The sequence below is a fragment of the Astatotilapia calliptera genome, chromosome 8 (genome assembly GCF_964374335.1).
Source record: "Astatotilapia calliptera chromosome 8, fAstCal68.1, whole genome shotgun sequence".
NCBI classification, from domain to species: domain Eukaryota; kingdom Metazoa; phylum Chordata; class Actinopteri; order Cichliformes; family Cichlidae; genus Astatotilapia; species Astatotilapia calliptera.
Genome location: NC_137429.1, coordinates 20,900,473 through 20,925,750, shown reverse-complemented (window position 1 = coordinate 20,925,750; position 25,278 = coordinate 20,900,473). Strand labels below are relative to the sequence as shown.

Below are 25,278 nucleotides of genomic sequence, written 5' to 3'. Positions count from 1 at the left end.
TGGACAACCTCTGCAAACTGAATGTGCTGCAGCAATGACAAGCGCACCAGAAAAATGACAGTGACTAAGGACATATATTTAATTCAAGGAATCTTTTAAGTTCTCACAAGAGCAAAAACAAACCCTTTCAGGACTATTTAAGGACCCTCTGGTTCCATGACTCCACTCACTGCTCATATGTTAACACCAACAAGTTAAACAAAACGTGTAACGCCATAATACCAACAGAGCAGAGTTAAAGTAAATCAGAACCATGAAAATGACCAAACTGTACACAGGCTGTAGCTCTTCACTGAGTCTCCTCCTCCAGGCAGTGATGGATGGGGGTTACTGTCTCTTACCCCAGCTGCAGCCTGCAGGCCAGTCTGCCCCATTCCTCACGTTGTCATTTCTAGGGCTCATATTGTGTTTTATGTAGGCCAAACTGCACAGAAGAAGGGAGCCGTATTTATTCTTTCCTTTTTAGCATCGCATAAAAGTCTTCTCTGGCATTTCACTCAAGCTAAACATACTCTTTTTAAAAATCGCACATTCCAGTATCAGTGTGTTCTGCTGATTATGGTACTTTTGATCGATAAGACGAGTAACGGAATTTAATGCAGTAGGCTGTGTAACGGTATTCAACCCTCAGGGTGTACTTCAGCTGTCACCCTGTGGTGTGTAGGATACAATTAGACGATTACTAGACACACACTGTGCCAGCGTGCGTGTGTGCGTGGGTGAGTTTGTGCGAGTGTCTGTTAGGACCGCAGAACTCTGTGGTTAATCTGGATTACCATGCCGCGCGGCCACGCTTTTCATAATCAGGCTGTTGAGCTGTGATTCTCAGCAGCGCGTGACACATCTGGAAACGGGCGGAGGGAAGGTGTGCGCGCGTGCGAAGACGGGAGAAAGAGAATTGGGGGGGCAGGCAGACGAACAGAAGAGCGACACTTTCGCATTTCGCAGTCCTCTCGCGCACAAATGGAGAGGAACCCGGAGGAAGACAAAACTAACGAACCGGTTTAACTATTTTCCGCACACATACAATTTCCCGGGGTAAGTAAACGCCCCCTAAACACATTTTTATCTTCCTTTTATTTTATTTTATTTTATTTTCCAAACATCATAAGCGGAGGAGACGTGTCTGCTCTTTTAGCTAATTGTGCGCACTCGCCATCGTCTCTTTAACTTCCACCTCTCCCGCCGTGATTTCCTTTCACGCTCGTCTTGTGCATGCAGGGAGGGTTGCAAAAGTGAAGATTTTACTGCTACACGGTCTGTATGCGCTGTTCCAAAGCTGCACTCTGTGCTTTAATAGTTTATATGAGACAACTGTTCTTGGATTTGGCTGTAAAGTCAGCCAATAATATTTTATATTTTCTTTCATACCTATCACATATGTTGGTGCAAAAAGGATTGTTCTTATTATTGATTGAATGATTGATGTATCGTTTATTACATTTATTGTTTGAACGTCGTGGGAGGAGCCCTGAGTGTCATTTTCAAACTCATAACTTTATTATTAGTGAGGTTGAAGTTGCTTTTAAACTGCTGCAAGAAGTCAGTTGTTACTTGTAATATTTAATCTAACAGGGACTGACATTCTTCGACTTTTCATGTGAAAAGAAAAAAAATCTCAGGGTATCTTTATATTGTTTGTGGTCTCCACCGGCCTCCATCTCAGGTTCATGTAAGAGCAGAATCTCCCATAAGTCCTCAGTCTGGATATGATTCCTGCAATTTTTTATTTGTCAATCATCTGGCTTTCACTTTAAGCCCAGGAAGATGACTCATAGCTAAGGGACTCTAAAGTATTGCACTGGTACTAATAACTACAATCAACATTGGGTCAGCTGAGATGAGCTAGCTTGGAAACACACTCCAGCAAATGTTGGTCTAGCCCATAATCCGGCTCTGTGATTTGTCAGATTTCACAGTAAAGCCCTGCATTAATGTTAATCTGAGATTGTTACTGTTTGTGTCTGATTGGCGCGCCACACAAACACACAAACCTCTACACTCACATACAGAGAAAGTGAGTGAAAGACACCCTGTCATTTGAATGCTTGGATTGCATGTTAAGATCTGTTATGGCCTAATTGTTTGACAAGTGAGCTTGTGGTTGAGCTTTTCATGTTGCCGGTTAAGAAACTGAAATGAGTTTCTGGAATCACAAATACAAATGAAAGGCTTTAGGAGTAGTAATGTTGAGACACCAAATTACTACTTTTTTTTTTTGCCCTTGTTTCACACAGTTTTCAATGCCCAACGGGGCTGCCACTGTCAGGGTTTCTGAGTTGTTGACCAGTATTTTCAGTTCATGTTCACTGTTTATCCTCTGTACATTCCACTTCCTGTTTTGTGTTACGTTACTCTGTGTGCATTATGTTCTAGTTCTTATTCCATGCATCGTTAGTTCAATTGTGTTCAGCTGCTCACTCACCTGTCACCTATCAGTCATTGTTCAGCCGGTGTATTTAAGTCCTCAGTTCTCTCCTGGTCGGCGTCGCGTCATTAATGTTGTCACTGCTGTCTATGCCCCATGTTTGCCTTCCAAGTTCAGATCAGTCAGCTGTTCATTCAGTTATTCAGTCAGTCAGCCATCTCCTGTTTTCGTCATTCGTCCCTCACAATAAACACCCTGCATCTTCACCGTGAGTCCTGCGTTTGAGTCCTTTTCTCCACATCCACTCAGCAACCCCTGACAGCCGCAGATGAATACTCCAAATGCACAGTTAACTAAGTGGACAAAAAGGACAAAGTCAGGGGAATCCCCAGAGATCACACAAACACATCATATAGGGATCTTGATATTTGTGTAAATGTTTCTGAAACATTAGACTTTGTGTCTAATTTTCTTCTCAAAAACACATCAGGGATCAAGTTCTGAGCCACACTTGTTATTTATCAGTTGGTCTGCATTTTGGTACAGAAGGAATAACCTCAGAAACTGTTTTTTTGCAAGTTAGCATGTAAACATACAGTAAGATAGTAGTGTAAGTTAAACAAACATGTAGTTAGCTGTACATGTGGATCATAAGCCATATAAAACATGGACATAGGTACTGTGATGTCGCCCATTGGTTTCTGAAGCCCTGTTTTAAAGTCGCAGTCATGCCCAGCACACTGGTGACAGTGAGCACGCATGCAGATGGGTCAAGGATTTCTTAACAAATGGACCACAGAGTTGGGAGTTCCCCACTCTGACACTCTTCCGGGGCTGTGTGCTAAGCCCACTTTGCTACTCCCTGTACACCTACTACTGCACATCCACCCCAGCACCAACTTAGTCATCAAGACTGGACATGGTACCAATGTCATTGGATTAATATATAATGATAACAATTCTGCCAACAGGAATGAACTCTGCAAACTATCAGAGTGGGGCTTCATCAATAACCTGGCATTCAATACCTCCAAAGCAAAAGAACTGATCACTAGCTTCAGGTGACAGAAATAGGAACCTATACAGAACTATTTCTGTATAGACAATCATTCTGTACAATACAATAATTATAGTTCTGTTCTGGTCTGTTTACAACTGTTTATTAATACTTACAATTGTATATCTATAATCTGTATAGTTACATATTTTTAACCATATTTATATCCTGTTCATAGCCTGTACATAGCTTGTACACTGACTGCAGCCTATACATACTTATAGTTATAGCATATTCATAACATAGCTTCACACCACGTACATTGTAACATACCTATAATAGATCCATATCTTGTAATATACCTATATTATTACTAAAGCGCTTTCTGGATGGATGCAAACTGCATTTCGTTGCCTTGTACTTATGACATGTGCAATGACAATAAAGTTGAATTCTATTCTGTTCTATTCTAGGAACCTGTTCCATTAAACATAGGTGGAGAAACTGTTTGGAGACTATTCAACTTTAATTTTTTTAGCACACATGTTCCAGAACCTCACATGAATTATAAACACAACCAGTCTGGTGAAGAAGGCGCAGAAGTGGCACTAATTGAGACACTGAGGAAAGCTAATCTGTCAAAACAGTTGTTAGCATCAGCGCAGCAGGCATACAAACAAAAAGGCTTTTGAGAGAGTTAATAAATCTATGATCATAATATCTATGAAGTGCCTTGAGGCGACTTTTGTTGTGATTTGGCATTATATAAATAAAATTGAATTGAATTGAAATTGAATAAATCAGCACAGATGGCCATCGACACTCAGCTATTTTCAGTTGAGCATATGTACATTAGGTCAAAGACATCATCAACGATGCTTCTCATTTTCTTACATGGTTGCCCTCTGGAAGGCATTACACATCCTCCCTCTAGACTGAAGAAAAGCTTTTATCCAAACGCCCAAATATATCTTTTATACAAATGTCATAAAAAGACATTTGGCTCATTTTGGCTCTAAATTTTGTTATACGGGGCTCTAGAGTGCAACCAATTTGGTCGCAAATGTGACCAAATTTTTCAATGGTGCGACTAAAAAACAATCTTAGGTCGCACCGGTGCGACCAACTGTTCGAGTAACAAAAAAAAAGTCTCTGCAATTCTGAAAGTCTCTGTGTGGTCAACAGCAGACACACATTATGCCCCTATCGTGGTCTAAACCAATCAGAGATAGTCAGGGGCGGGACCTCTCTGATTGGCCGTGGTCCAGTTGAAAGTGCAGGTGGATTTAGAGAGGTGAGCTTGAATAAAGCGATATCGATTCATTAAATCCTGAATCGACTTTTAAATATAAATGTATTTTGCCAGGAACCCCAGAATCTCAGGTTAAAGCTCACAAAACTATTTCAACAACCACCAAACAGTAAATGAGAGCAGGTACACGTATTCCGCACAAAGACACACAGAGCGGACCCGACGCATCAAAATCAGCTTTCTCTTTCTCAGCTTTCTCACCTGACGGCACGTAGACTGACACGCCGTTGGGGCTGAAAGCCGACAGCTCACTGATTCTGATGCGTCGGGTCTGCGCTGTCTTTACGCCTTTTTTGCGCTAGATTCTGAGCTGCAGGTTTTGTGTCTTTCCAACCGAAATTCACTGCCTGAAAAGAAACTATTGATTCTATTGAAAAGAACGATTGATAACTTTTTTGTTAAGTTAAGGCCTGATCTGTCTGAAATTCATAGGCAGTGCTCTGACACAGAGCCATCAATCTTTGAATGCTGAAAAAGCACAGTGTATCCAGAAAACACATTATATGTCGTGGTAAATGCGCTGCCCAAGTGTCCCCTCTCCCCACGGCCTTTCAGCAGCAGGTAGCAGCAAACAGGTCGTCAGGAGAGGCCGATGTGATGATTAAATTTAACATTGTCTAAAATATTGCCAAAGAGTGCCAAAGCACTTTAAGCACAAGCACAAGATTGTTAGTTAATCATTTACACCTAACATTTGTGCTGGTGCGCCTAAGAAAAAAAGTTAGGTGCACCAGTGCAACCGTGGCAAAAAGTTAGTCTAGAGCCCAGTTATACATCAATACAGTGACAAATTGGAGCATGTAACTTCTTCCAAAATGAGTTACTGAAAAAAATGACTGACCAACTGAATGTCTTTAGAGGTCAAGACAGAAAGTTGTTTTCTATAAATAGCCCTGGAAGTCTTTTTGCAACCACAGCTAGGGCTGTGCGATATGACCAAAATCTCATATCCCGATATAAAACATCTATCGTCCCGATAACGATATAAATCACAAAAAATTTTATATTTTCTGTAAATTCTGTGAATCTCGGGTAATTGAAGTGTTTCCAGCTGGGCGTCGTGTACCTGGAGTCGAGTGTTTTAACCGATGTATGAAACTATACATCTTTAGACATAAGTTGTAACGGCCGCTGTTTTCTTTGAGTATTTATTACACGGCGTGCTGCGGGGAAAAGCCTGTTCTAACGTTTGAGTCTTAAGGTTTATTTTTTAGCACCTGGCGGCTCTTTTTTTGCTTCTCATCCATCAATACGCTGCATCCTCTTTCAAGTGATTCCGTTTATTTTGAAAAGTCTCAACAGGATCTTGAGCTTTATTGTGAAAGGTTTATGTGGAAAATAAACAAGCGGACATGCGATGGTTTTACTGTCGTTGTTGCTAACGACAACCCATTAAAAACAGGCGCTTGTCCGCCCGTAGTGTGGTTATATTAAATATAAGAGAAAGAGAGAACTTTAAGAAATTAATATAGCCGCTACAGTGACCATCAAAACGATGAAAAAATATTGCCGTAAACAGTTTATTTTGCGACACCATGAAACAAACGATAGCGCAAAATGAAATGACGTTTTTATATCGTCATCCGATATATATCGTTATATCGAACAGCCTTAACCACAGCTATCGCCATCTGGGGTCCTTCATTTAGAATCCTTTTTTTACGACACTGGCTTCATTTTTCTGACTTGAAAGCTATATCAATTTTTAACCTGTCCATGCTTGTGCTGAAAGCTGAGAGAAATTTAACTTCTGAAGCACCAGCACTGACATCAGCCAGTCAAGTCACATTCATTTCATTCGCTAACTGTCATGCTCCAGCATGGCAGTTAGCGAATGAAATCACGTTATGCAAACGTCCTTAGAGAACGGCGTGGACATTGTGTAAGATGTACTTCAAAATGTAGGAAACTGATCACTCTGTGAATAAGCAGCCTGTTGTATATGCACCAAGTTAGCAATAGCCAGCTCGCTAATGGGCTAATGCTCGGCTAATGCTACCTTCCAAGCGAAGCTTGGTTATCTTGGCTTGTAATGATTGGTTCTAGTTCTTATGAGGTTCCCACCAGCAGACATGTCCCCCCAAGTGACAGGAACAACTATAGACAATCACTGAAGCAACACTTCCACATGAATCCTGTGTAATTAAGGTGTTTAACAGCAATTTCTGTACAGTTTTATTTTCTCTCTGTCTTATTTGAGACATATAGAAGACCTGCACATGTTTTAGCTTAAAGCCCTCTCCACTGTGGATTTTGTGTTATGCTATTTGACCAATACAATAATCTTATATGCGTTTATGCATAAAGCCGACTTATAGCTGCCGTGATTGTTATAAAAACATCTGGATTAGAACTACAGCAGCATCTGGAGTCCACAGCAGTTTCCTAACTCACATGATGATAAGACAACAGTCAGCTTGGACAAAACATTATTAGCTTAACAGTTGTTTAATGTGTGAGTGCATTTAGCACCTTGCAGCTTCTGGTCCCTCTTTCCATCCCGTTAAAGGTTGTGAGGAAGGAGTAAAGCCGCCTCAACACATCTGTGTGTGTTAGTTTATCTCCCCTCCGTCCATTTTGGGCAAGAGCAGATTAGTCAGAATCCACCAGCTGCTGGGGAAGTGGGTGAAACTGTGCCACACAGTGCCCTAATACAGTTACGTAAATCTGAACAGTAAGAGGTAGGGTTCAACTTGCAGGGCACTTGACCTCAAGAGACTGCAAATAAAAGGGCTCCCACTGGGCCTTTATGCTGGTTTCCAACTTGTGTTTTGGGACACAGAACTGCTTTTTTCATTCACTAAATCAGAGCTGATCTAATGCGTCTCTCCAATGTTGGTTTTTACTTGTATCATTTTACAAGTTTGTTGGTGGTGGCCGTGTTATGTGAAAAAGCGCAATGCTGTTGCGACACACAAAGGCCATATGGGGGGATGGAGGTGGGGGGTGAACGACAGAAAACATCCCCCCTCACTATTCATCTCAGGGTTGCATAAGTAACTTTCAAAGCAGCTTGAGAAGACATCACAGGGAGCGTTGTGGCTCAGTTTCAGTGGCTGACAGTAGGCTCTTTGGAGGGTGACGCTGGAGAGAGATTACATTCTGAATACTGCTTCACAGAATGAGTGGAGCTTTTTTATGTTTGTTTCTGCTTTAAAGGGATCTTACCATATTTAAATTACCCCTTTTTTTACTATCATGCACAGATTTTTCTGTTTCCATAAATGCATTCATATCAGGGCCAAAAAGCATATAGATCCAAGCCTGAGTTGCCCTAGTTTGTGCAACATTTGGGGAAGAAAGTCTGTCTTGTCTATTTTTGCATGCTTCTAAAAAACCTTCAGTATGTGGAGCGACAGCTATGGGAGACATGCTTACTTGGCTGTGATTCAGGCTCACTGGTCTTCAGATTAATGTAGGTTTCCACAGCTCTTCAGAGCTCAACTAAGCGGCATTCACACATTAATGCGCAGTTGGCATCAGTAAGCAGTTTCTTTGGAAATTACGCACTAGCACAGAAAAGATGCCCTTCCTCATTCTCTACAGCTCAGACCCTGACTGCTTTCATTTGTTCTGCCCTTGAGGCTTAGTGATGTAGCTGACCGTGTCTTTTTTTATTCTTTTTCAGTGACACATAAGTGCCTCGGCCTGGAAATGTAAAGTCAAGAAATGGCAGAAGGTGGTAAAAATGGAGAGAGAGGAAGCGAGGACAAAGGTGGAGCAGGTGGCAGATCTCCCGAGGAACCCCACGGTCTCTCCTCAGTGGGTGCCACCTCCCTCGGGACAAAGAGGCATCTCCCCCGAGGGATTGTGATCCAGCTAACAGGGACTGAAGGAGAGTGGGACAGCCTGGATGAGAGTGAGTTCATCTTCTCCCTTGAGCATGATGAGGACTACCCTGCTATATCGCTCTCAAAGGAGAAACATTTTTCTGTCGAGGATGACAGAGGGGTGAAGTCCGAAGAGTTCCATGTCCCTCTGTCTCCCTCAACGCCAGGTTCCCTGGGGAACTGTTCTGGTTCTCTGGGCCCAAGCTTCCTCTTGCCTGGCCCGCCCTCACCCACCCACCGACCCTTAGCGAGCCTGGTCAAGTCTCTGTCCACAGAGCTGGATCTGAAAGAGAGCTCCACCCTCAAACCCAGACCTTTTCTCAGCCTCGTCAAGTCAATCTCCACAGAGCTTTCCCGCTCGGAACCTGAGGTGTCGCAGTCCAAATCAGACTCCCGACTTAACCTCCACCTGTGGAAGCAGCTGACACAACCGAAAACCCGCAGCAATGGGGACTCTCGGACTGCTCCCCCATCTCCTAGTTCGCTTTCCCCAAGCGGAGACAGCCTGAAAGGTGGTTTCTTCAAAATGGAACTGGAGGACACCAAGAGGAAGCTCACTGAGGTTGTGCACGAACCTTTGAGCAGCATGTTCAGTAAGATCAGGAGGGAAGAAAGCTCAGGCAGCCCCAAACACCAGTGTAAGAACCAGGGAACTCACCAGATCAGCTCCAGAGGTTTGGGGCGGGAAAGTAGCACAGACACTGTTCTGTCCGAGTCTCCTGTGAGAAGCGCCAGGAAAACAGATGCTGATGTTTTTTCTGTCTTTGAGTGGCCTTCTGTAAGACATCTCGGGAGAACTCAGCACTGCCCCTGCCCGGTGCATCACCACGTGCAGCAACACAGGGATGAGGAGCTGGAAATATGTACAGATGGTGATATGATGCAAGTGTTTGCCATCGAAACTCATAAGCAGGCGAGGAGGTTGCCTGGTTCTCAGGCTCTAACAGCACCCACGACCTCTCCCGTTCCACAGCCCCCTCACCCTCTGCCACGAATGAGTTTATTTTGTGTGGCAGTGCTTTCATACGGCTACTTTATCCTACCTCTCAGTCCATACTTCTCTGGCCTGGCTCTGGGATTAGCACTGGGCTTCTTGCTAGGGCTTTGGCTCATTCGGATGGGTTCCTCCAGGTCTAGCAACTCAGTCCATACCTATAGACCGCCACAGACGCTGTTGGGAGAAGGGATTCTGACAGGTGGCATTCTAAGCACTGAGCCTGACACACTCAAGGTAAATGGATGAGTCATCAACGATGAAAATGTCACTTTTATTTTCAGACACCTCTGTTCAGCTCCAGTACTCACACATTTTTAGTTTGTCATAAAAATGCCTGGGAATCAAGTGCGTTATGGCACTTGAAGGTGCCATAACGCACTTGAAGGTGCCATAATGCTCAACAGATACAGAATTGAATTTCTTTGTTTTCCTCATTCTCCAACTCACAGGGAACGGGGTTAAAAATGAGACTAGACCCGACAGCCAGTTGAAGTGTTAGAAAAAGGCTGGCAAAAGGGAGAACTAAGTAGTCCTGGATGAAAATTTTGAGGATTTATTTTACATTTTTGTTCATCAATCAGTGATCTTTACATATACCCCACATTGCACCTGTTTATAGTCTTTATACTATGAGCTCAACTGGCTCTATTTTGATTCAGAGGCTGTTAAGCTGAACAATTTTCCACCAAATGTTTGAAAACTGGCAAAAGCAAATGTATATATACTGTACATTGGCTTTTCCATTTTCTGCACTTATTAGCAAGACAGTTCTTGGATTGAAGCTCTTAGTCATCAGCGGCCTTTCTGTCTGTCCCACCTTCCCTGGTATGGGTTATTTTTCAGGCTCAGACATGCATGTTACATCGACTGGAGATTTTAACTCTCTGAATTATAAGTTACTGTAGGTAATAACTCTAGTTCTGACTCTCAACTTAACCTAACTCTGTTTTTGAGATAGTCAAACGTTTTTTTTAAAAGGGAAGTAGTTTTTAATTTGTGTCAGGATGGTCATTTTCTTTGTTTGTTCCTTAACTGTCAAGACACAGATTTTTTTTAAAAGCAACCCAAAAACTATTCTAATTACATAGGTAGAGTTAAGGTTAGGGTTCGGTACTGCTGCTGAAAACTTTGATCTCAGAGGTTTAAATTGGCCATAGGTGTGAATGTGAGAGTTTGTGGGGCTACGTCTACACTAGCCCGGATAAATTTGAAAACGGCGTATACGTCTAAAAACGCTCTGCGTCCACACTATCGTTTTCATTCATTTTCACAGAGTTGTGTGTCCACATTGAAACGGCCGAAAACGCTTACGTTCCAGTACTGCGCATGCGTGAAATGCCAGACGATTCGACCTGCGTCATTTCTGTCTGCCATTTATTTACTTTTTGGCTCTTTGAAACTTTGCGGCAAAATGTCGAGGAAAAGTTTTTTAAATGGACTGACAATGAGGTGGAGTTGTTGCTGCGAGTAACCAAAGTACAAAGTTGCAAAAGTGAGTGAGAATTAAAGAATTTGAAGAAAAGCTATGTGGAGCATGTACAGACTGATATTAATCTTTAATAGGGCTGTCAAAATTGAGAGCAAACAAAACAACTGCTGTCTAATGCCCTCCGCTATCTTAGTTTAATTGGTCACATGACTGCATCACATGACTAAAATGTCTAATTTACGAAAAGACTCCGAGTTCGCTGTCCACACTGCGACGCAAAAACTGAGTTTTCAAATGGATCCGCTTTGGAGAGTGTTTTCAAAATACTCTGTTTTCCTTGACCAAAAACGCCGTCTCAGGCCAAAACGGAGAGAAAAAGATGCGGTTTAAAACGAAAATGTATTAGTGTGGACGTGAGTCTCTGTGTGTCAACACTGTGATGGAGTGGCAATCTCTCTTGGGTGTAAAGTCATTTCTATCCAGCTTTGACAGGTTTTGTCTGCCTGTGACCTTGAATTTGATAAGTGTTCAAAAGAATGAATTGAACAAATACTGTTGTATAAATATTATGTGGAGATGGGATCAAGAGTTACTGCAAAATAGGGCATTAATAGTCTCAGAACAAATTCTGATTTTTGACCCCCCTGTGCACAGAGAGCTGAAACAGGTTCATATTGTAGTGCACAAAGTTTTTTCATGTTGGCATGTTCCTACTCTGTAAACAAACTTCAGTTTTGTCTAAAATGTTCACATGAAGCAGATGGATGGAAACATGTACCTCAGTATGGTCACAGTGGGATTATGGCTATTTCAAAATGTTTACCTCTTATACGAACGAAAATTTACTAATTTCTGAATTCACTTTAAAAAGCTTGTTAAAAAGTTCCTCCAAGTAAACTTCAGCACCCAGAGTATGCCAAGTAGTTGTTATTAGTCTTCACTGCTGCTCACTTGGTCCAAAATAACAATGTCATGCTGGCGAGTCGCTTCAGCAGGTCTGACTGTTTTGTTCTCAGATTAAAGCTTCTGAATGTGGCGTGCTACTACCGTACACGAGGATCCTGGAACACAATTAAAACCGTCAATAATGAAAAGTGCTGGAGCCGCAGTGATAATTGCTGTTCTGCTCCTGGCTTAGCTTGACACGGGGCAACCGGGAAGGACTACACCACCCAGACACTGTCAGCTCCAGAGGCAATTAGTGGAAAATACAGACAGGAATAAGCTGTAATTTGTCAGGAAGCTCGGCAGACTAGGGATGGAGAAGAGTGGAAAACAATGTTTGCTGTCTCGCTATTGAGCTAATTCCCTTTTTTGGCCATTAGCAGTTGGGTATCAGTTTGAAAGCAATTAAAACGTGAAAGCTGGGGAGGTTTGTGAGGCAGTCTCAGAGGTCATAGGGTGACTCTGCTTTAAATTATTAAATTACTGTGTGTAATGTACCAGTTAGTTGACTGGAACTTTAAAGTGGAGTGCACAAACAGTTAATGAGGTACTTTTGTTTGTTGCCTTAAATTAAATCTGGAAGTCTGCACTTCAATCGCACATTGAGTATTTGTAAAGGTGAAATAAGATAAAGCATATCTTTAAAAATAAAGAGAGTTGAATATAATTTGCCTAGTTTGGTCCCGAGACATCAGCTCTCACTGAAACCTTCACTGACAAATAAAGCGTTTAAAATGCACCTTTACTTTTCGCTCTCCACATCACATCTCAGTCTGATTACAAAGATCAGGATTTTCACGGCTGGAACAATTTGAGATGAAGTGTTTACTTCTCACTTGAATGTGCATAAAAACCCCTAGTGTTGATTTTAAATCACCTCTTACTTTCTTTCTTTTCAGGGCTGGATGAATGAGATATTTGATTACGACCCAGAAACCAGCCATCTAGGTCTGACTCACTCTGTGTTTGCCACCCTGGAGGGATCGTGTCTCCGTCTGGAAACGCCACGATCGAACATCAGCCGCAGGGCCACGTATGACGAGAGATTCCACGAGCCCACCTTTGTCAAGTCAAGCTGCTATCAGCTGGCAAATAGCAAAGTATGAGAACTCGCTAAGTAATAGTGTTAAGTGAAAGGTTTTACTGTATCTGAGGCCCCACTGGCTGAAATGAAATATTTGATTTTGAAATTAACTCTCAAGATTAAAATAAACTGTTTGCGTTCCCCGTTTAACAGTTTTTCTTCAACGCCATTGAACTCTGCTTGCTTTTCCCAAAGGTATTCCTGCTGCCATCTGTGTTGGCGCAGAAGAGGATGTGGAACCCAAAGTATCCCATCTGCATCCAGCTAACCAGGGGGGCAAAATCTCAGGAGGATGAGGGGGGAAGGCGGGAGGAGAGGCGAGGATCGGAGTCCGGAGCCGAATCAGCCAGTCCAAAACCAAGATCCTCCAAATATGACCATGAGCTTCCCACCGTTCTTTACCTCTTCGGCCGTACGGGAAGAGAGAAAGAAGAGTGGTTCCATCATTTCCTGTTTGCATCCATGGACACAGAAAGGGAAAAGGAGAGAAACAGACAGAGCAAATATGTCTCCTGCACAAAGGGTATGACACATTGTTAATGCATTAGGAATCTGTAATATATGAGTGGAATATGGATTACGTGCTCTGGCAATCCATTTCAAGCGAACATGCAATAAAAAACAGAGACCAGCCTTGTTTTGGGGAAACTTGAAACGGTTTTACTACAAATATTCTTAAATCAAATCTGTTATTTCATCATGCTTCTGTTACACTTCCCTCTTCCACTGGCAGCTTTATTCATCCGAAATCCGCGGCACTAAAAGTATCTGTCATGCTGCGCTCTTGGGAAAGGCTGGTTTTTTAATCTAAACGGTCATTTTAGTAAATTCAAATAGAGTAATAGTTGAAATAATTATGCATGATTATTCCTGTGTCTGAGGAGCTGAGAATACTATTAGCGCTGTCTCTCCTGTACTGTTCTAGTAAAAACCTGAAGCTAGGAGATGACTAGCATAGCTTAGCATAAATGCACTGTTGTACAGGGGCAACACTGCCCCTAGCTTTGTCGTAGTGGTCTCACCTACTATATACTCGGGAATCACAGAATACAAGAACATATCGGAAAAGTGTTCATCAATACTCCCACACCACAGGATGATTCAGGGTTCAAACCACAGACTGTATATCAAAGATGGACAGACACTATTTTTTGTGAACTCCAGTTTTGAAAGCGCAACTTGAGTAGTTTGGCTATTTTTTTGGTTTAGGGGGGAAGGGTGGACCCGACTAAGAAATTGTTGATACTACACCCAAAATGATGTTTTATTCTAAATAAGAACATTATTGATATACTGACTTCAAACTAGTGATTGAAGTCATGGATAAAGCAGTAGCGCTGCTGTCTTATATGTACAGTCGCCCCCTTTTGGTCATTAAAAAGATTGTAGGTATGAGGTATTTCCACTTTAGCTTCACTTTCACATCCTGAAAACTATGTCTGTCCGTTACATACTGTAGATATGATTAGAAACTAATGGTCAGCCAGGTTCCAGTGGAGTTTACATGGTCAACAGATTGTTCCTCAAAAACTGAAGATATATGCTTGCAAAGAATTTTCTTTCAGATACCATCATCTACAAGTCTGTCCATCAAAAACAGACTTCCAGCTGCCCTGTTCATGTGGAAAATATATTAGAGGATTAATGAGGAACTGCAACATAAGCGATGATATGATCACTATAAAAAAAAGCTTTCAGAAATTAAAACCCATAGTACAATATTTCTCACTCAAGATTTCCAAGGTGGATGTTGTGAAACTAGCCAAAGTAGCTTGCAAGTTATCCCTTGCTGAAAATGAGACAACTTGCAAGTTGCAAATAGCCCTTCTCCGCTAGTACCTAATCAGCTCGACATAACTTGGTTCTGGTCATTTTCCATTATAATCCAGAACCAGAACTTAATAAGATAAGATAAGATAAGATAAGATAGAACTTTATTAATCCCTCGGGTGGGTTCCTCTGGGAAATTCGACTTCCAAAAAAAGCACAGCAACGACCAAAGTTACAGTTACAGAACTGTTATATATATATATATATATATACACACACACACACACACACACACACACACACACACACACACACACACACACACACACACACACACACACACATATAAATACAGAGACAAATATAAATAAAATATACAAAGGGGATAAATAGAATAAATAGGAATAAAAAATAAAAATACAAGTGAATTGCACATTTCAAGTATTGATTCTATTGCACTGTTGACTATTTACAAAAAGTATTGCACAAGGTATTGTACAGTGAGGTGCAGAGGCACTACAGCTTAGTTGTTCCCCCCTCCTTTGTCCTCCTGTTTCCCCTCCCTCTCCCCTCCAGAGAGGAGTTAAACAGTCTGATGGCGTGTGGGACAAAGGAGTTTTTAAGTCTGTTAGTTCTTGTGTGCATGGGGTTGTTATAGCAACACGGCCGAGAGTATCACACGTATGTATAGTTGCATATATATGTACATATATTTAGTTTGTGATATTACTCTGCTCTTTTTTTGAAGTTTGTGTCCCAGTGACAGGTCGGCCACGCATTGACTGGGTAGAATTAGCCATTTAAATCCGTGTCTGTGTTGTTTATGTTTTTTGAATACAGTTTTCAAGAAATACATCACTTTATTTTATATTTTAATTAGAGAGAAGATTTATGATTGGGCATGAGATTTTCTGGTTTTAAAGTGGGTCGCTTTGCTCTGAAAAATTATCAGAGTTACTTTTTGTCAGAACTATGATTAAATGATCCTGTGTTCTCCCAGGTGACCAAACACAGCGCACCAGTGTACAGGTTAATGTCCCGAGCAGCAGAGGCTCCAGCAGAGTGGGCAGCAGTGACGAGGACGCCCCATCCACACCCCCATTCCCCATTATCTCCGGAGCGCCCTCCAGTAGCACCAGGGGCCTTTCTGTGCTCGACTACCCCAGTTATATGGCCCGTCTCCTGGTTACAGAGGAGCTGACCCCACTCTGTAGTCCTGGAGCCAGCAGAACAGATGTAAGCTTTACCATTACAAACTATACAGCCTTTAATTTGATCTAAACTTGTGTTTTCCTTGTCTTTATTTTTTTAAGTGTACCTGTGATCTAGCAGAGTACCCAGGGAAAAGCCAAACTGCCTGGGCTAACGCTCTACTCGGTCGGATCTTCTGGGATTTCCTGCGAGAGAAGCGCTGGGCCGACGCCGTCTCCCACAAGATTCAGAAGAAACTCAGCAAAATTAGAGTGAGAGCAGTAGTGAAAGCTGCCGAGTCAGAAAGGTTAACCATAATTACACCACAGTTTTGCCCCCCTGTGATTTTAAATCATGCAATATTCTCTACAGCTGCCTTACTTTATGAATGAACTGACTCTGACTGAGCTGGATATGGGCAGCTCAATGCCGCAAATCACCGCTACCTCCAGACCAGAGGTTAACCCCAGAGGTGAGTGCAGAGAGGAGATTAAACACCGCAAAACATAAGGGCAACACAAAATGCAAAGAGATTTACACAAATACACAAACACAGCAAGCGATGACCTCAGCATCAGATCAGACACGGTTATCCTGTCGTAATCTTGTGGGGCAGGGCAACCATTACTCTGCAATTTGGGGCATATTTGCGTGTGTGTGTGTGTTTTGAAATCAGGCCGTTTGGCTGCTCCTAACGATGAGGGAAATTTAAGCTTATCAGCATGAATGTAGCTGTGTGACATCATGACTTTCCCCTTTTTCGATTTCTCCGCCTCCTTCGCCGTTACGCAACCGTGTGTCAACAGCTTTTGCTGTTTTCTGTCCTCCCCCACTTTTTCCCCCCACTCACCTCCTAAAGAGAATTAATAGTCTCTCGTAATTTACTATGAATTTAATTCCAAGCCTCGATAATCTCAATGAAAGCTGTTTAATCTGCCTACTAAGCAGCGTGTGTCCAGATTAGGCTGTCTCTAGCAGCATTTGTCTTAATTTTGGAGGTCTAGTTTTGACCTGTTTGGGGTGCCCTCTGCAGGCCTGTGGGTGGAGCTTCAGCTGGTTTACACTGGTAACCTGCAGATGACCCTGCAGACCAAGTTCAACCTGTCCAAGCTGGGTAAAGATGGCGGTCAGGAGACAGTGCACTGTATGACGGAAACCGGTAGCCCACGGTCAGTGCTGCACACATGTCCATTCGCACAGTGACACGTGACGCATCCCTGTAATCTTATAGAGTTACCTATCTATAGATATATTCTTACATATCACACACTTTCTTAAACAAGATGCTGTTTAAAATGTAATAGCCAGTGATGTCTGTGGATAATCTCCTTAATTAGCTACCTTACTGACTTTGTTTTCATATTCCAGTAACCCCCACAGAGCAGTGTATTAATTGCATCCTCATTTCTAATGCACTAATCACCGCGGGGGTGAAATTCACAAAGACAGATACATCCTGACTTACCTACTGAGCTGCCTCCTATTTTTAAATTCTGTCATGTATTATTATTTTAAAAAAAGCTAATAGTGTTTTTATCATCTGTAATGCATATTTCATCATGTTGCCTTGCCCAAGTAGCACGAGCAATGTAAAAAATAACAGTAAACATGGGTTTTTCATTCTAATCCTTTCTATTGCACGCACGCACACACCTACACATCTCTCTCCCTTGATCCCTTCTGCTTTCTGATCTACAGAGCCGCACATTATAATGATTAGACCTTCTTGTCATAAACCCACAGGGATTAAAGTCCAGGCAAAGCTTCACATTAGCCGTCTTTGTACTGCATCTAAAGCTAAAAGTCAAGATAGCAAAGCTGCAGATATGTTCACTAATAGCAGATGCAAAATTGGCTCCTGCACATGTACGTCCCCAGTTCTGGAAAAGTTGGAACGCTGTGTGAAGTGTACATAGAAACAGAATGATTCGCAAATCTCAGAAAGCGACATTTTAATCAGAATAGAACAGGATATTTTAAGAAACATATTTGCTCTTTTTTCATTTGTTGGCATGAACACACCTCACAAACAGGGGTGGGGGCAACGAAACGAAGTGGTACTAAAAAGAAATAGCTGGAGGAACATTTTGCAACAAATTAGAGTAACTGGCAACAGGTTAGTAACACGATTAGATAGAAAACGAACATCTTAAAGATGCACAGATCCTCAAAAGTAAAGATAGGCAGAGGTTCGCCAGTCTGGAAAAAAATGTGTGTACAAATTATCAAAACAATGTTCCTCAACACAAAATTGCAAGGACTGACTATCGCATCCTGTACAGTACATAATATCATGAAAGGATTCAGTTTGCATGTATTGGATGCTGTGATCTTTGTCCCTCAGGCAGCATTGCATTAAAAACAGTCACGATTCACTTCATGGGATCAGAAACACTCCCAGAAATCACTGTTTGTGAACACAGTTCACCATATCAACCACAAATGTAGGTTAAAGCTCTGTCGTGCAGTAAATATGTCATATATGAACATGATCCAGAAACATTGCTATATAGTCTGGACCAAAGTCATTTTAATTGGATCGAGGCAAACTGAAAAACTGTTCTGTGGTCAGATTAATCAACATTTTAAATTATTTTAATAACAATAATGGATTGCATTTATATATCGCTTTCTAGGCACCCAAAGCGTTTTACAATTCCACTATTCATTCACTCACACACTGGTGCAGGCAAACCACAGTTGTAGTCACAGCTGCCCTGGACACAACGACCAGGACAGAGAGAGCTGGGGGATCGAACCTTCCGGGTACAGATGAGCTTCCCAACCCCCTGAACTATGGTCACCCTATGTTTTGTTGGGAAACATGGATGTCACATAGTCTGGACTAAAGAGGAGAGGGAGGATCCAGCTTGATATCCGTGCTCTGTTCAAAAGCCTGCATCCTTGCATATTTCATATTTCTGCAAGACAAATGCTAAACCGCATATTGCATGGCTTCATGGTAGAATAAAAACCTCCTCATTTCCCAGATGTTTATGGGCTGTTGTTAAAAAAAAAGAAAGCGGTGATGCTACATAGTGGTAAACATGGTCTTTTTTCTCATTTTTTGAGATGTTTTACTGCCATCAAATTCAAAATGAGCCAATAAAATGCGATGTTTTCTCAGTTCAAAAAGTTTGTTCTCTGTTTTGCTTTGATTAAATTCAGGTCTATGAGATCACATCATTTAATTCTATCGTCCCATTGTCCCAAGCATTTAATTCTAAATCTAATGTCTCAATGTTTTAACACTTGAGATTGTATCCATGGTGATATAAGTGAGTGTTTCAAGCACTGAATTGCCTCAGAAATGTTTTTTGAATACTTGTATTATGCCTGTGTCAGTACCTAACTTGCCTGCCTGTTTATCCTCCCAGCTGCAGGCCGATCCTCAGTGTGTTGGCCGACAGTGATGAGGAGTCCTCCAGCGCTGGTTCATCTGACGAGGAGGAGCCGCTTCTCTCTGAGCCTCAGGGTCCGGTGGGGGAGAAGGGATGCCCACCAGCTACAGAAGGGTAAATTTTGAATGATTCATGTCATCCATTCATGGAAAATATATCCTACTTTTGCATCATGCTTAGTAAGAGCTAAAAAAAAAGTTGCAGCAATGACATTATATTACTTTTGTGGAATGATCAGCAATAACGGCTTCTAAAAGGAACGTTTCAGTAAGAAGTGTGAAAGAAAGTGTTACTTCCACCCTGCTATCTTGCAAATGCTCTTTTTTTAAACCGTGCTGACATCACACCCCAGATGGCTGCTGCTCTCATTTACATTTCGAGGCTCTCGTCTCCTCAAAATTCTGACTCGTAGGATCACACAAACGCTGTCGTTTCGTCTCCTCTAATCCTCTCTAACAGGACAGGGGGTGGCAAGACTGGAAGGAAGATTTTGAGATTTGTGGACAAAATCGCCAAATCCAAGTACTTCCAGAAGGCGACAGAAAACGAGTTCATTAAGAAGAAGTTCGAGGAGATGTCCAACACACCCCTGCTGCTCACTGTCGAGGTTCAAGAATTGTCAGGGACTCTGGTTGTCAACATCCCGCCGCCCCCTACAGACAGGATATGGTACGAAAAGACACGCCGCTGCCTTAGAGCTGGAACGAGGCACAAGCAGCCCTTCAGTGTTGATCCAGATTATTTCTTTCTGCATATAAACATGTAGACTAATTCAGAAGCCCTTCAAAACCATGTTGGATCAAAGTGTTCAGGCCCAGTAAGAAGATCAGTCGCTATAGCTTATTCAATAACCACATTAAAGATTAAAGAGGATTGAGCAATTCAGATAAACATGTATGTGCTGATAGGGCTTTGGAGGCTTTGGACCATTATGAGTGCAAGTGTTTAAATAGCGAAAAACATACAATTGCGTATGCATGTGTTGTGATTAATAGTTTGAAAACAGTTTAAAGCATCCAAATATTAACAATGAATCAAGCGAACATGAAACGGCATCAAAGGCGTAATTACACTCACTGGTCACTTCATTTATTATACCTTGATCTTCACACCAGCTCACCAAAATTGGACAACAGAAAACTGGAAAACACAGCCAGGTGTGATGTGTCCTGATTTCTGCTGCAACATTTAGACGGTAGAGTGAAAACTTTGTGTAAACAGCATCATAGCATGGATCCATCCTGCCTTATATCAACAGTTCAGGTGCTGCTGCTGGTGTAATACTGAGGCAGAGATTATTTGGCACACTTTGGGCTCCTTAGTATCAAGTGAGCATTGTTTAAATGACAAAACATTGTTGCTGTTCATGTCCATCGCTTTGTGACCACAGTGTAGTCGTCTTCTGGCGATTGCGTCCATGTCACAAAGCAACTTTGGCAAATCTGCATTAACTATGTGATGCTATCGTGTCAAAATGGATACAAATCTCAGAGAAACATTTCCAACACCTTGCTGAATATGTGTGTCATGAAGAAGCAAGGCAGTTTAAGGTGTAATAAAATGACCAGTGACTGTTAACCCTTTTTTGATATAAAAAAAAATAAAGCTAATGGAAGTGCCACCAATCGCTACTTGGGTTTGTCTTTAAAAAAAAAATGGTGACACCTTCTAGAGTAAGATTTTCTATATTTTGCATCTTTAAAAATTGACAGAATGAAGAGGTGACAAACAAGTTGAGCTTAAGATTGATAAGCTTTAGATTGGAACTAATGCAAAAGTTAAGAAAAACATAAAATGCGGAGAAAAAAAATATGGAGAACATGAACAAAACATCTGATTTTACTTCAGGACGTCCTGATTAATTGATTTTCTTAAGATATAACACAGTATAAGTTTACATATATTCAAGGAAAAAAAACACTGTGAGATTTAAAAGACGTGGTTATGCTGCATGCCATAAGTGCACTTAACAAATTCTCAAAAACAAATCAGCTGTGTGATCTGTTTCTGACTCTCTGTGGAGTGACTCACTTTTCACTGCTTGCCAAAGGAACATTTATTTATTCGCCCGATAAATCTGTTCGAGCACTGAGGCTGTTTTGAAGCGCTCCAACAACGTGAGATCGAAATAGACCTGAAACATTCTCATACTTGTTATCATCTTGATGCATTTGAATATTTGAATGTCATCCGCAGGTACAGTTTCTGTGTACCACCAAAGCTGGATCTGCATGTCCGTCCTAAACTGGGGGAAAGGGAGGTGACTTTCTGCCATGTGACTGAGTGGATTGAAAGGAAACTGCAGGACGAGTTCCAGGTAGTCAAAAATCATTCGAATTCTGTGCTGCCATCAAATGTTTCTGATGCGTTTTCCTAGCTCACTCCTGCTTTTCTTCTTCAGAAAGTTTTAGTACTGCCAAACATGGATGACATCTACTTACCGCTGATGCAGTCCGGCGTGGACAGCACTCAAGCCTCAGAGTCCCAACAATCCCAAAGCTCCTCCACAGAATCCATAGAAAGGATCCCACCTGAGATCGCCGGGGCAGAATCAGACTAGTGCCACAGTGATAATAAAATAATGGAAAGCCGACCCTGTGAAGTGGATACATAACATGAAGCTAGTAGCTCTTAGGCAGACTCACTAACCTTAGTGTTTATGTCTGAACCAGGAGTTTCTATAAATTGCGTTTCACACTGTACGTGTTAAGATAACCGACCATGACTTAGAGATCTGCTTGTATCATCTAAAGGAGAATAACTGTCACAATGAATGCTATGGAGCAACTTGCAACTGTTTACATGTGAATGATCCATAGAAGATATATTTATTTATTTATTTAATTATCTGATGTTTACAATGTCCCTTTGGATAATAAGATGATGGTCATTATTAAATAAAGTTGGAAAATACTGAAAGCATCTCATCTTACTACAATACACAAAATGTGTGTGTGTGTGTGTAATGAACCATAGGAACATCAACAGTCCCTAGCATTAGGGGTGGTTAGTTATAAATAATAGAAATGTGTTAATTTATAACCAACCATTTTTTGTTGAATTCAGTCGTTTGCTGCTTAAAGGAAGCTGACATTTTTTCTAGTGATATATGATTTAACAGACGGTCCTTCTCCTGTACAGCGAAACGTCGCTCTGCACTGAAAAAAAGGGATTGGCCAACTCTTGGATTTACGTAAGCATCTTGCGTGTATTTAACATAAGTGCCTCATGCTTTAAAGTTAAGTGTAACTATATAGTGTAGAAACTACATGATATGCAGAGAGGCTAGATTAAATTGTTCATATCATGTTCGAGTGAAGTAAGTCAATAATTTACTGCGACACCGCACGGGATTTCAGTCTCGCACGCTTTGGATCGTGGTTTCAGGAAGGCATCCATCTCAGTCAAATCGAGCAACCGCCTCTAAGTAAATTGGGTGGTTGTTGCATTAAAAAAGTCTAACTTGTAATTTAAACACAATAATTTCATGTTTCTATGAATGTAATTAAATCATGAAGAATCTGTACGAAATTCAACAACTTAATTTGTTCTTGTTGAGATGACATGATACAATCTAGTAAGAGTGGTTAGTTGCTGAACTCATGAAATTCACAAGATCGCACGAGATGTCAAACTGCAGGAAAATCACTGGAGTTATAAGAGGCAGACAACTACACACACACGACATGTATGCTATTGCTATTTATTGTGGTTTAACCTGTCAAGGGCAAAAATGTACAAAAGAATTCTGCATCAAGCCTTGAAATCATAGCTTTCGTTAAGTCTGGATTGGTGGCATGGTAGTTAGTGCTGTTGCTTCACATTAAGAAGGTCCTGGGTTCAAATCCACAATCTGGCTAGTTTGCACTGGGTTCTCTCTGGGTATTCTGGTTTCTTCCCACAGTTAAAAGTCAAGCAGTTGTTAGAGTTAGGTTAATTGGTGATTCTAAATTACTCGTGAATGTAAGTGCAAATGGTGGTTTGTGATAGACTTGTGAGTTGTCCTGCCTTGTAACCTATCACTTCAGGGTTATTTCCCTGCACCAGAATAAGGTTAGGAGGATGGTAGCTATTGTAGATCCATTCAATTGTTATGGTAACCAGACTCTAGACTTTGAACATTATGTAGTATTTAAGTGACCAAGTAGTGCTGGGGTAAAAGTTATTGAATAGTGTTGAAATAAAATGACAAAATTGTGAAGGTGTTTCGAAAAAATGCGTCTCAACTGTTCCGATACTCCTTTTTTTTTTTTTTTTTTTTTTAAATGACATCAGAAACAGCAGTATGCGACATTACGTGATGGCAGAGCTTCAGTTCATCCTTTGTCATTTTTTTTTTTTTTTTTTTTTTAAATAAATAGGACAGGGGGAATGAATGAGAGAAAGAGGGGGAGAGAAAGAAAGAAAACCAAAGGGGAGAAGAGACGGTGAGAAGGGGGGGGGAAGAGAGAGAAAAAAAAAAAGAACTCCTGGGTCACCTGTATGGAGAAAAAAAAAAAACAAACAAAAAAAAACAAACAGAGGAGACAGCAAACAACAAAGAGCAACATAATAATAGAGAAAACAAAGCACCATCACAATAAACTAGCTAGTCATAGATATCAATATTTACTAAATAATAAACGATATTGTGCAGCACGCAAGATAGACAGCGCACAGTGTGCTTTGAGGTAGCAGCCAAGAAAGCTTTAGTCCGCGTCTGTGAATACCCATGTGTGCATACCTGTGTGGATCAGCATGCTTGCATTCCAAAGGTTTCTCCATGTAATGATCTGCTAGGGAGTGTGGGGGGGCCACAGCCCCGTCCTCCAGGGTGTGAAGCGGGTATGGAGGAGATCAAAACTCCAGACATCCAGAGGCCCCCAGAACACAAGAGACCATGGAAGACCAACAGAGGGGCAGCCGCGCCACTGTTCCAGTAAGAGCTGAGGAGAGTCCCAGATGAGGGCTCGCCCAGCAGCCGCGGAGCAGAAGTCAGGGGGAGTTGCAGTGACGCGCCCGTGAGCTCCGCCGGCCCCCAGCTGCGCCTGAGTGACCGAGCCCCAGGCCGAGAGGCCGGGGGCACCCCACCTCCAAAGGGGCCCGAGCGAGCCCCAGGCCCCAGGCCCCGACAAGCGGCCGCCAAGGAGTGAGCCGGTGTGTACCCGGACGCCCACCCCCAGACACAAAGAACCACCAACACACCGACACCTGAGGGAGTCCGCCACCGGCAGGGGAAGTGGTGGTGGGTGGAGATAGGCCTCCAAACCTTGGAGGGCCTGAGGTGTCCCCAGAGAGGTGGCGTCTGATACCCAACCTGACATATAGACACAGACATACAGGCACACACAGACACAAACATCCATTCCCACCCTCATGCTCTCATATGCACTCACTCCACACTCAACCAACGTGGAGACAGACATAAAGAGACGCTGTACACACAATCACACTCCCCAAGCGTACTCTACAAACCGGGTCTAGGTACCCTTGTCCCTGGAGGGGGGAATTGCACCCAGACCCAGGTGGTGTTACCCTTTTCCCTGCGGTGGGGAGAGGCAGACCACCCTGACTCCGCAGCAGCAGGGAGGCCCCACACCCCAGACCGCAGTCGGACGGCCAACTCCTCCTACTAGCCCTCCTGCTCCAGCAGGCCGCAGAGAATGGGGGTGGGAGAAGACTCCAAACCTCCCTCCACCCGCTCATTGTAGTGTTGATGCATATGTGTTCTAAGGTGCAATTAAAACCCAGGAGGGCATGGAGCTACCTGCCATGGAGCAGCAGGTAAGCGCATAGTCCCTCCTGCTAGCCCTCAATGACTAAGTGTATTTAAAATTGAGAGGTGGGCAACGACGTCAGGGGTGAGGTATACACCCTGATGGTAAATTGGACTCCGTGATTGTGCCCACCCCCAAGATCCTATATGTATGTGTAATGAGAGTGTGAATAATGTGAATGTCTAAGTTGTGGGATAA

The 25,278-nt window shown here is 42.2% G+C and overlaps 1 protein-coding gene across 1 annotated transcript; it reads left to right on the top strand.

Annotated features, from left to right (window-relative positions):
* The first annotated feature begins 716 nt into the window (after positions 1-716).
* Positions 717-22,243, top strand: tex2l (testis expressed 2, like). Its single transcript, XM_026179019.2, has 12 exons — positions 717-1,038; positions 8,306-9,738; positions 12,778-12,978; positions 13,158-13,485; positions 15,733-15,968; positions 16,046-16,195; positions 16,296-16,395; positions 16,957-17,092; positions 19,301-19,438; positions 19,784-19,993; positions 21,521-21,641; positions 21,726-22,243. The coding sequence occupies exons 2-12, from the start codon at positions 8,347-8,349 to the stop codon at positions 21,882-21,884; spliced, it is 3,171 nt and encodes a 1,056-aa protein (XP_026034804.2). The 5' UTR covers positions 717-1,038; positions 8,306-8,346; the 3' UTR covers positions 21,885-22,243.
* Positions 22,244-25,278: the final 3,035 nt, after the last annotated feature.

What these genes read in the sequence shown, in the direction of transcription:
- tex2l (XM_026179019.2), top strand. Translation starts at nt 8,347, where the DNA reads ATGGCAGAAGGTGGTAAAAATGGAGAGAGAGGAAGCGAGGACAAAGGT. An exon ending in CTGGAGCCAGCAGAACAGAT is followed by an intron (nt 15,969 to 16,045) that starts GTAAGCTTTACC and finishes TATTTTTTTAAG; the next exon opens with TGTACCTGTGATCTAGCAGA. An exon ending in ACGGAAACCGGTAGCCCACG is followed by an intron (nt 17,093 to 19,300) that starts GTCAGTGCTGCA and finishes TTATCCTCCCAG; the next exon opens with CTGCAGGCCGATCCTCAGTG.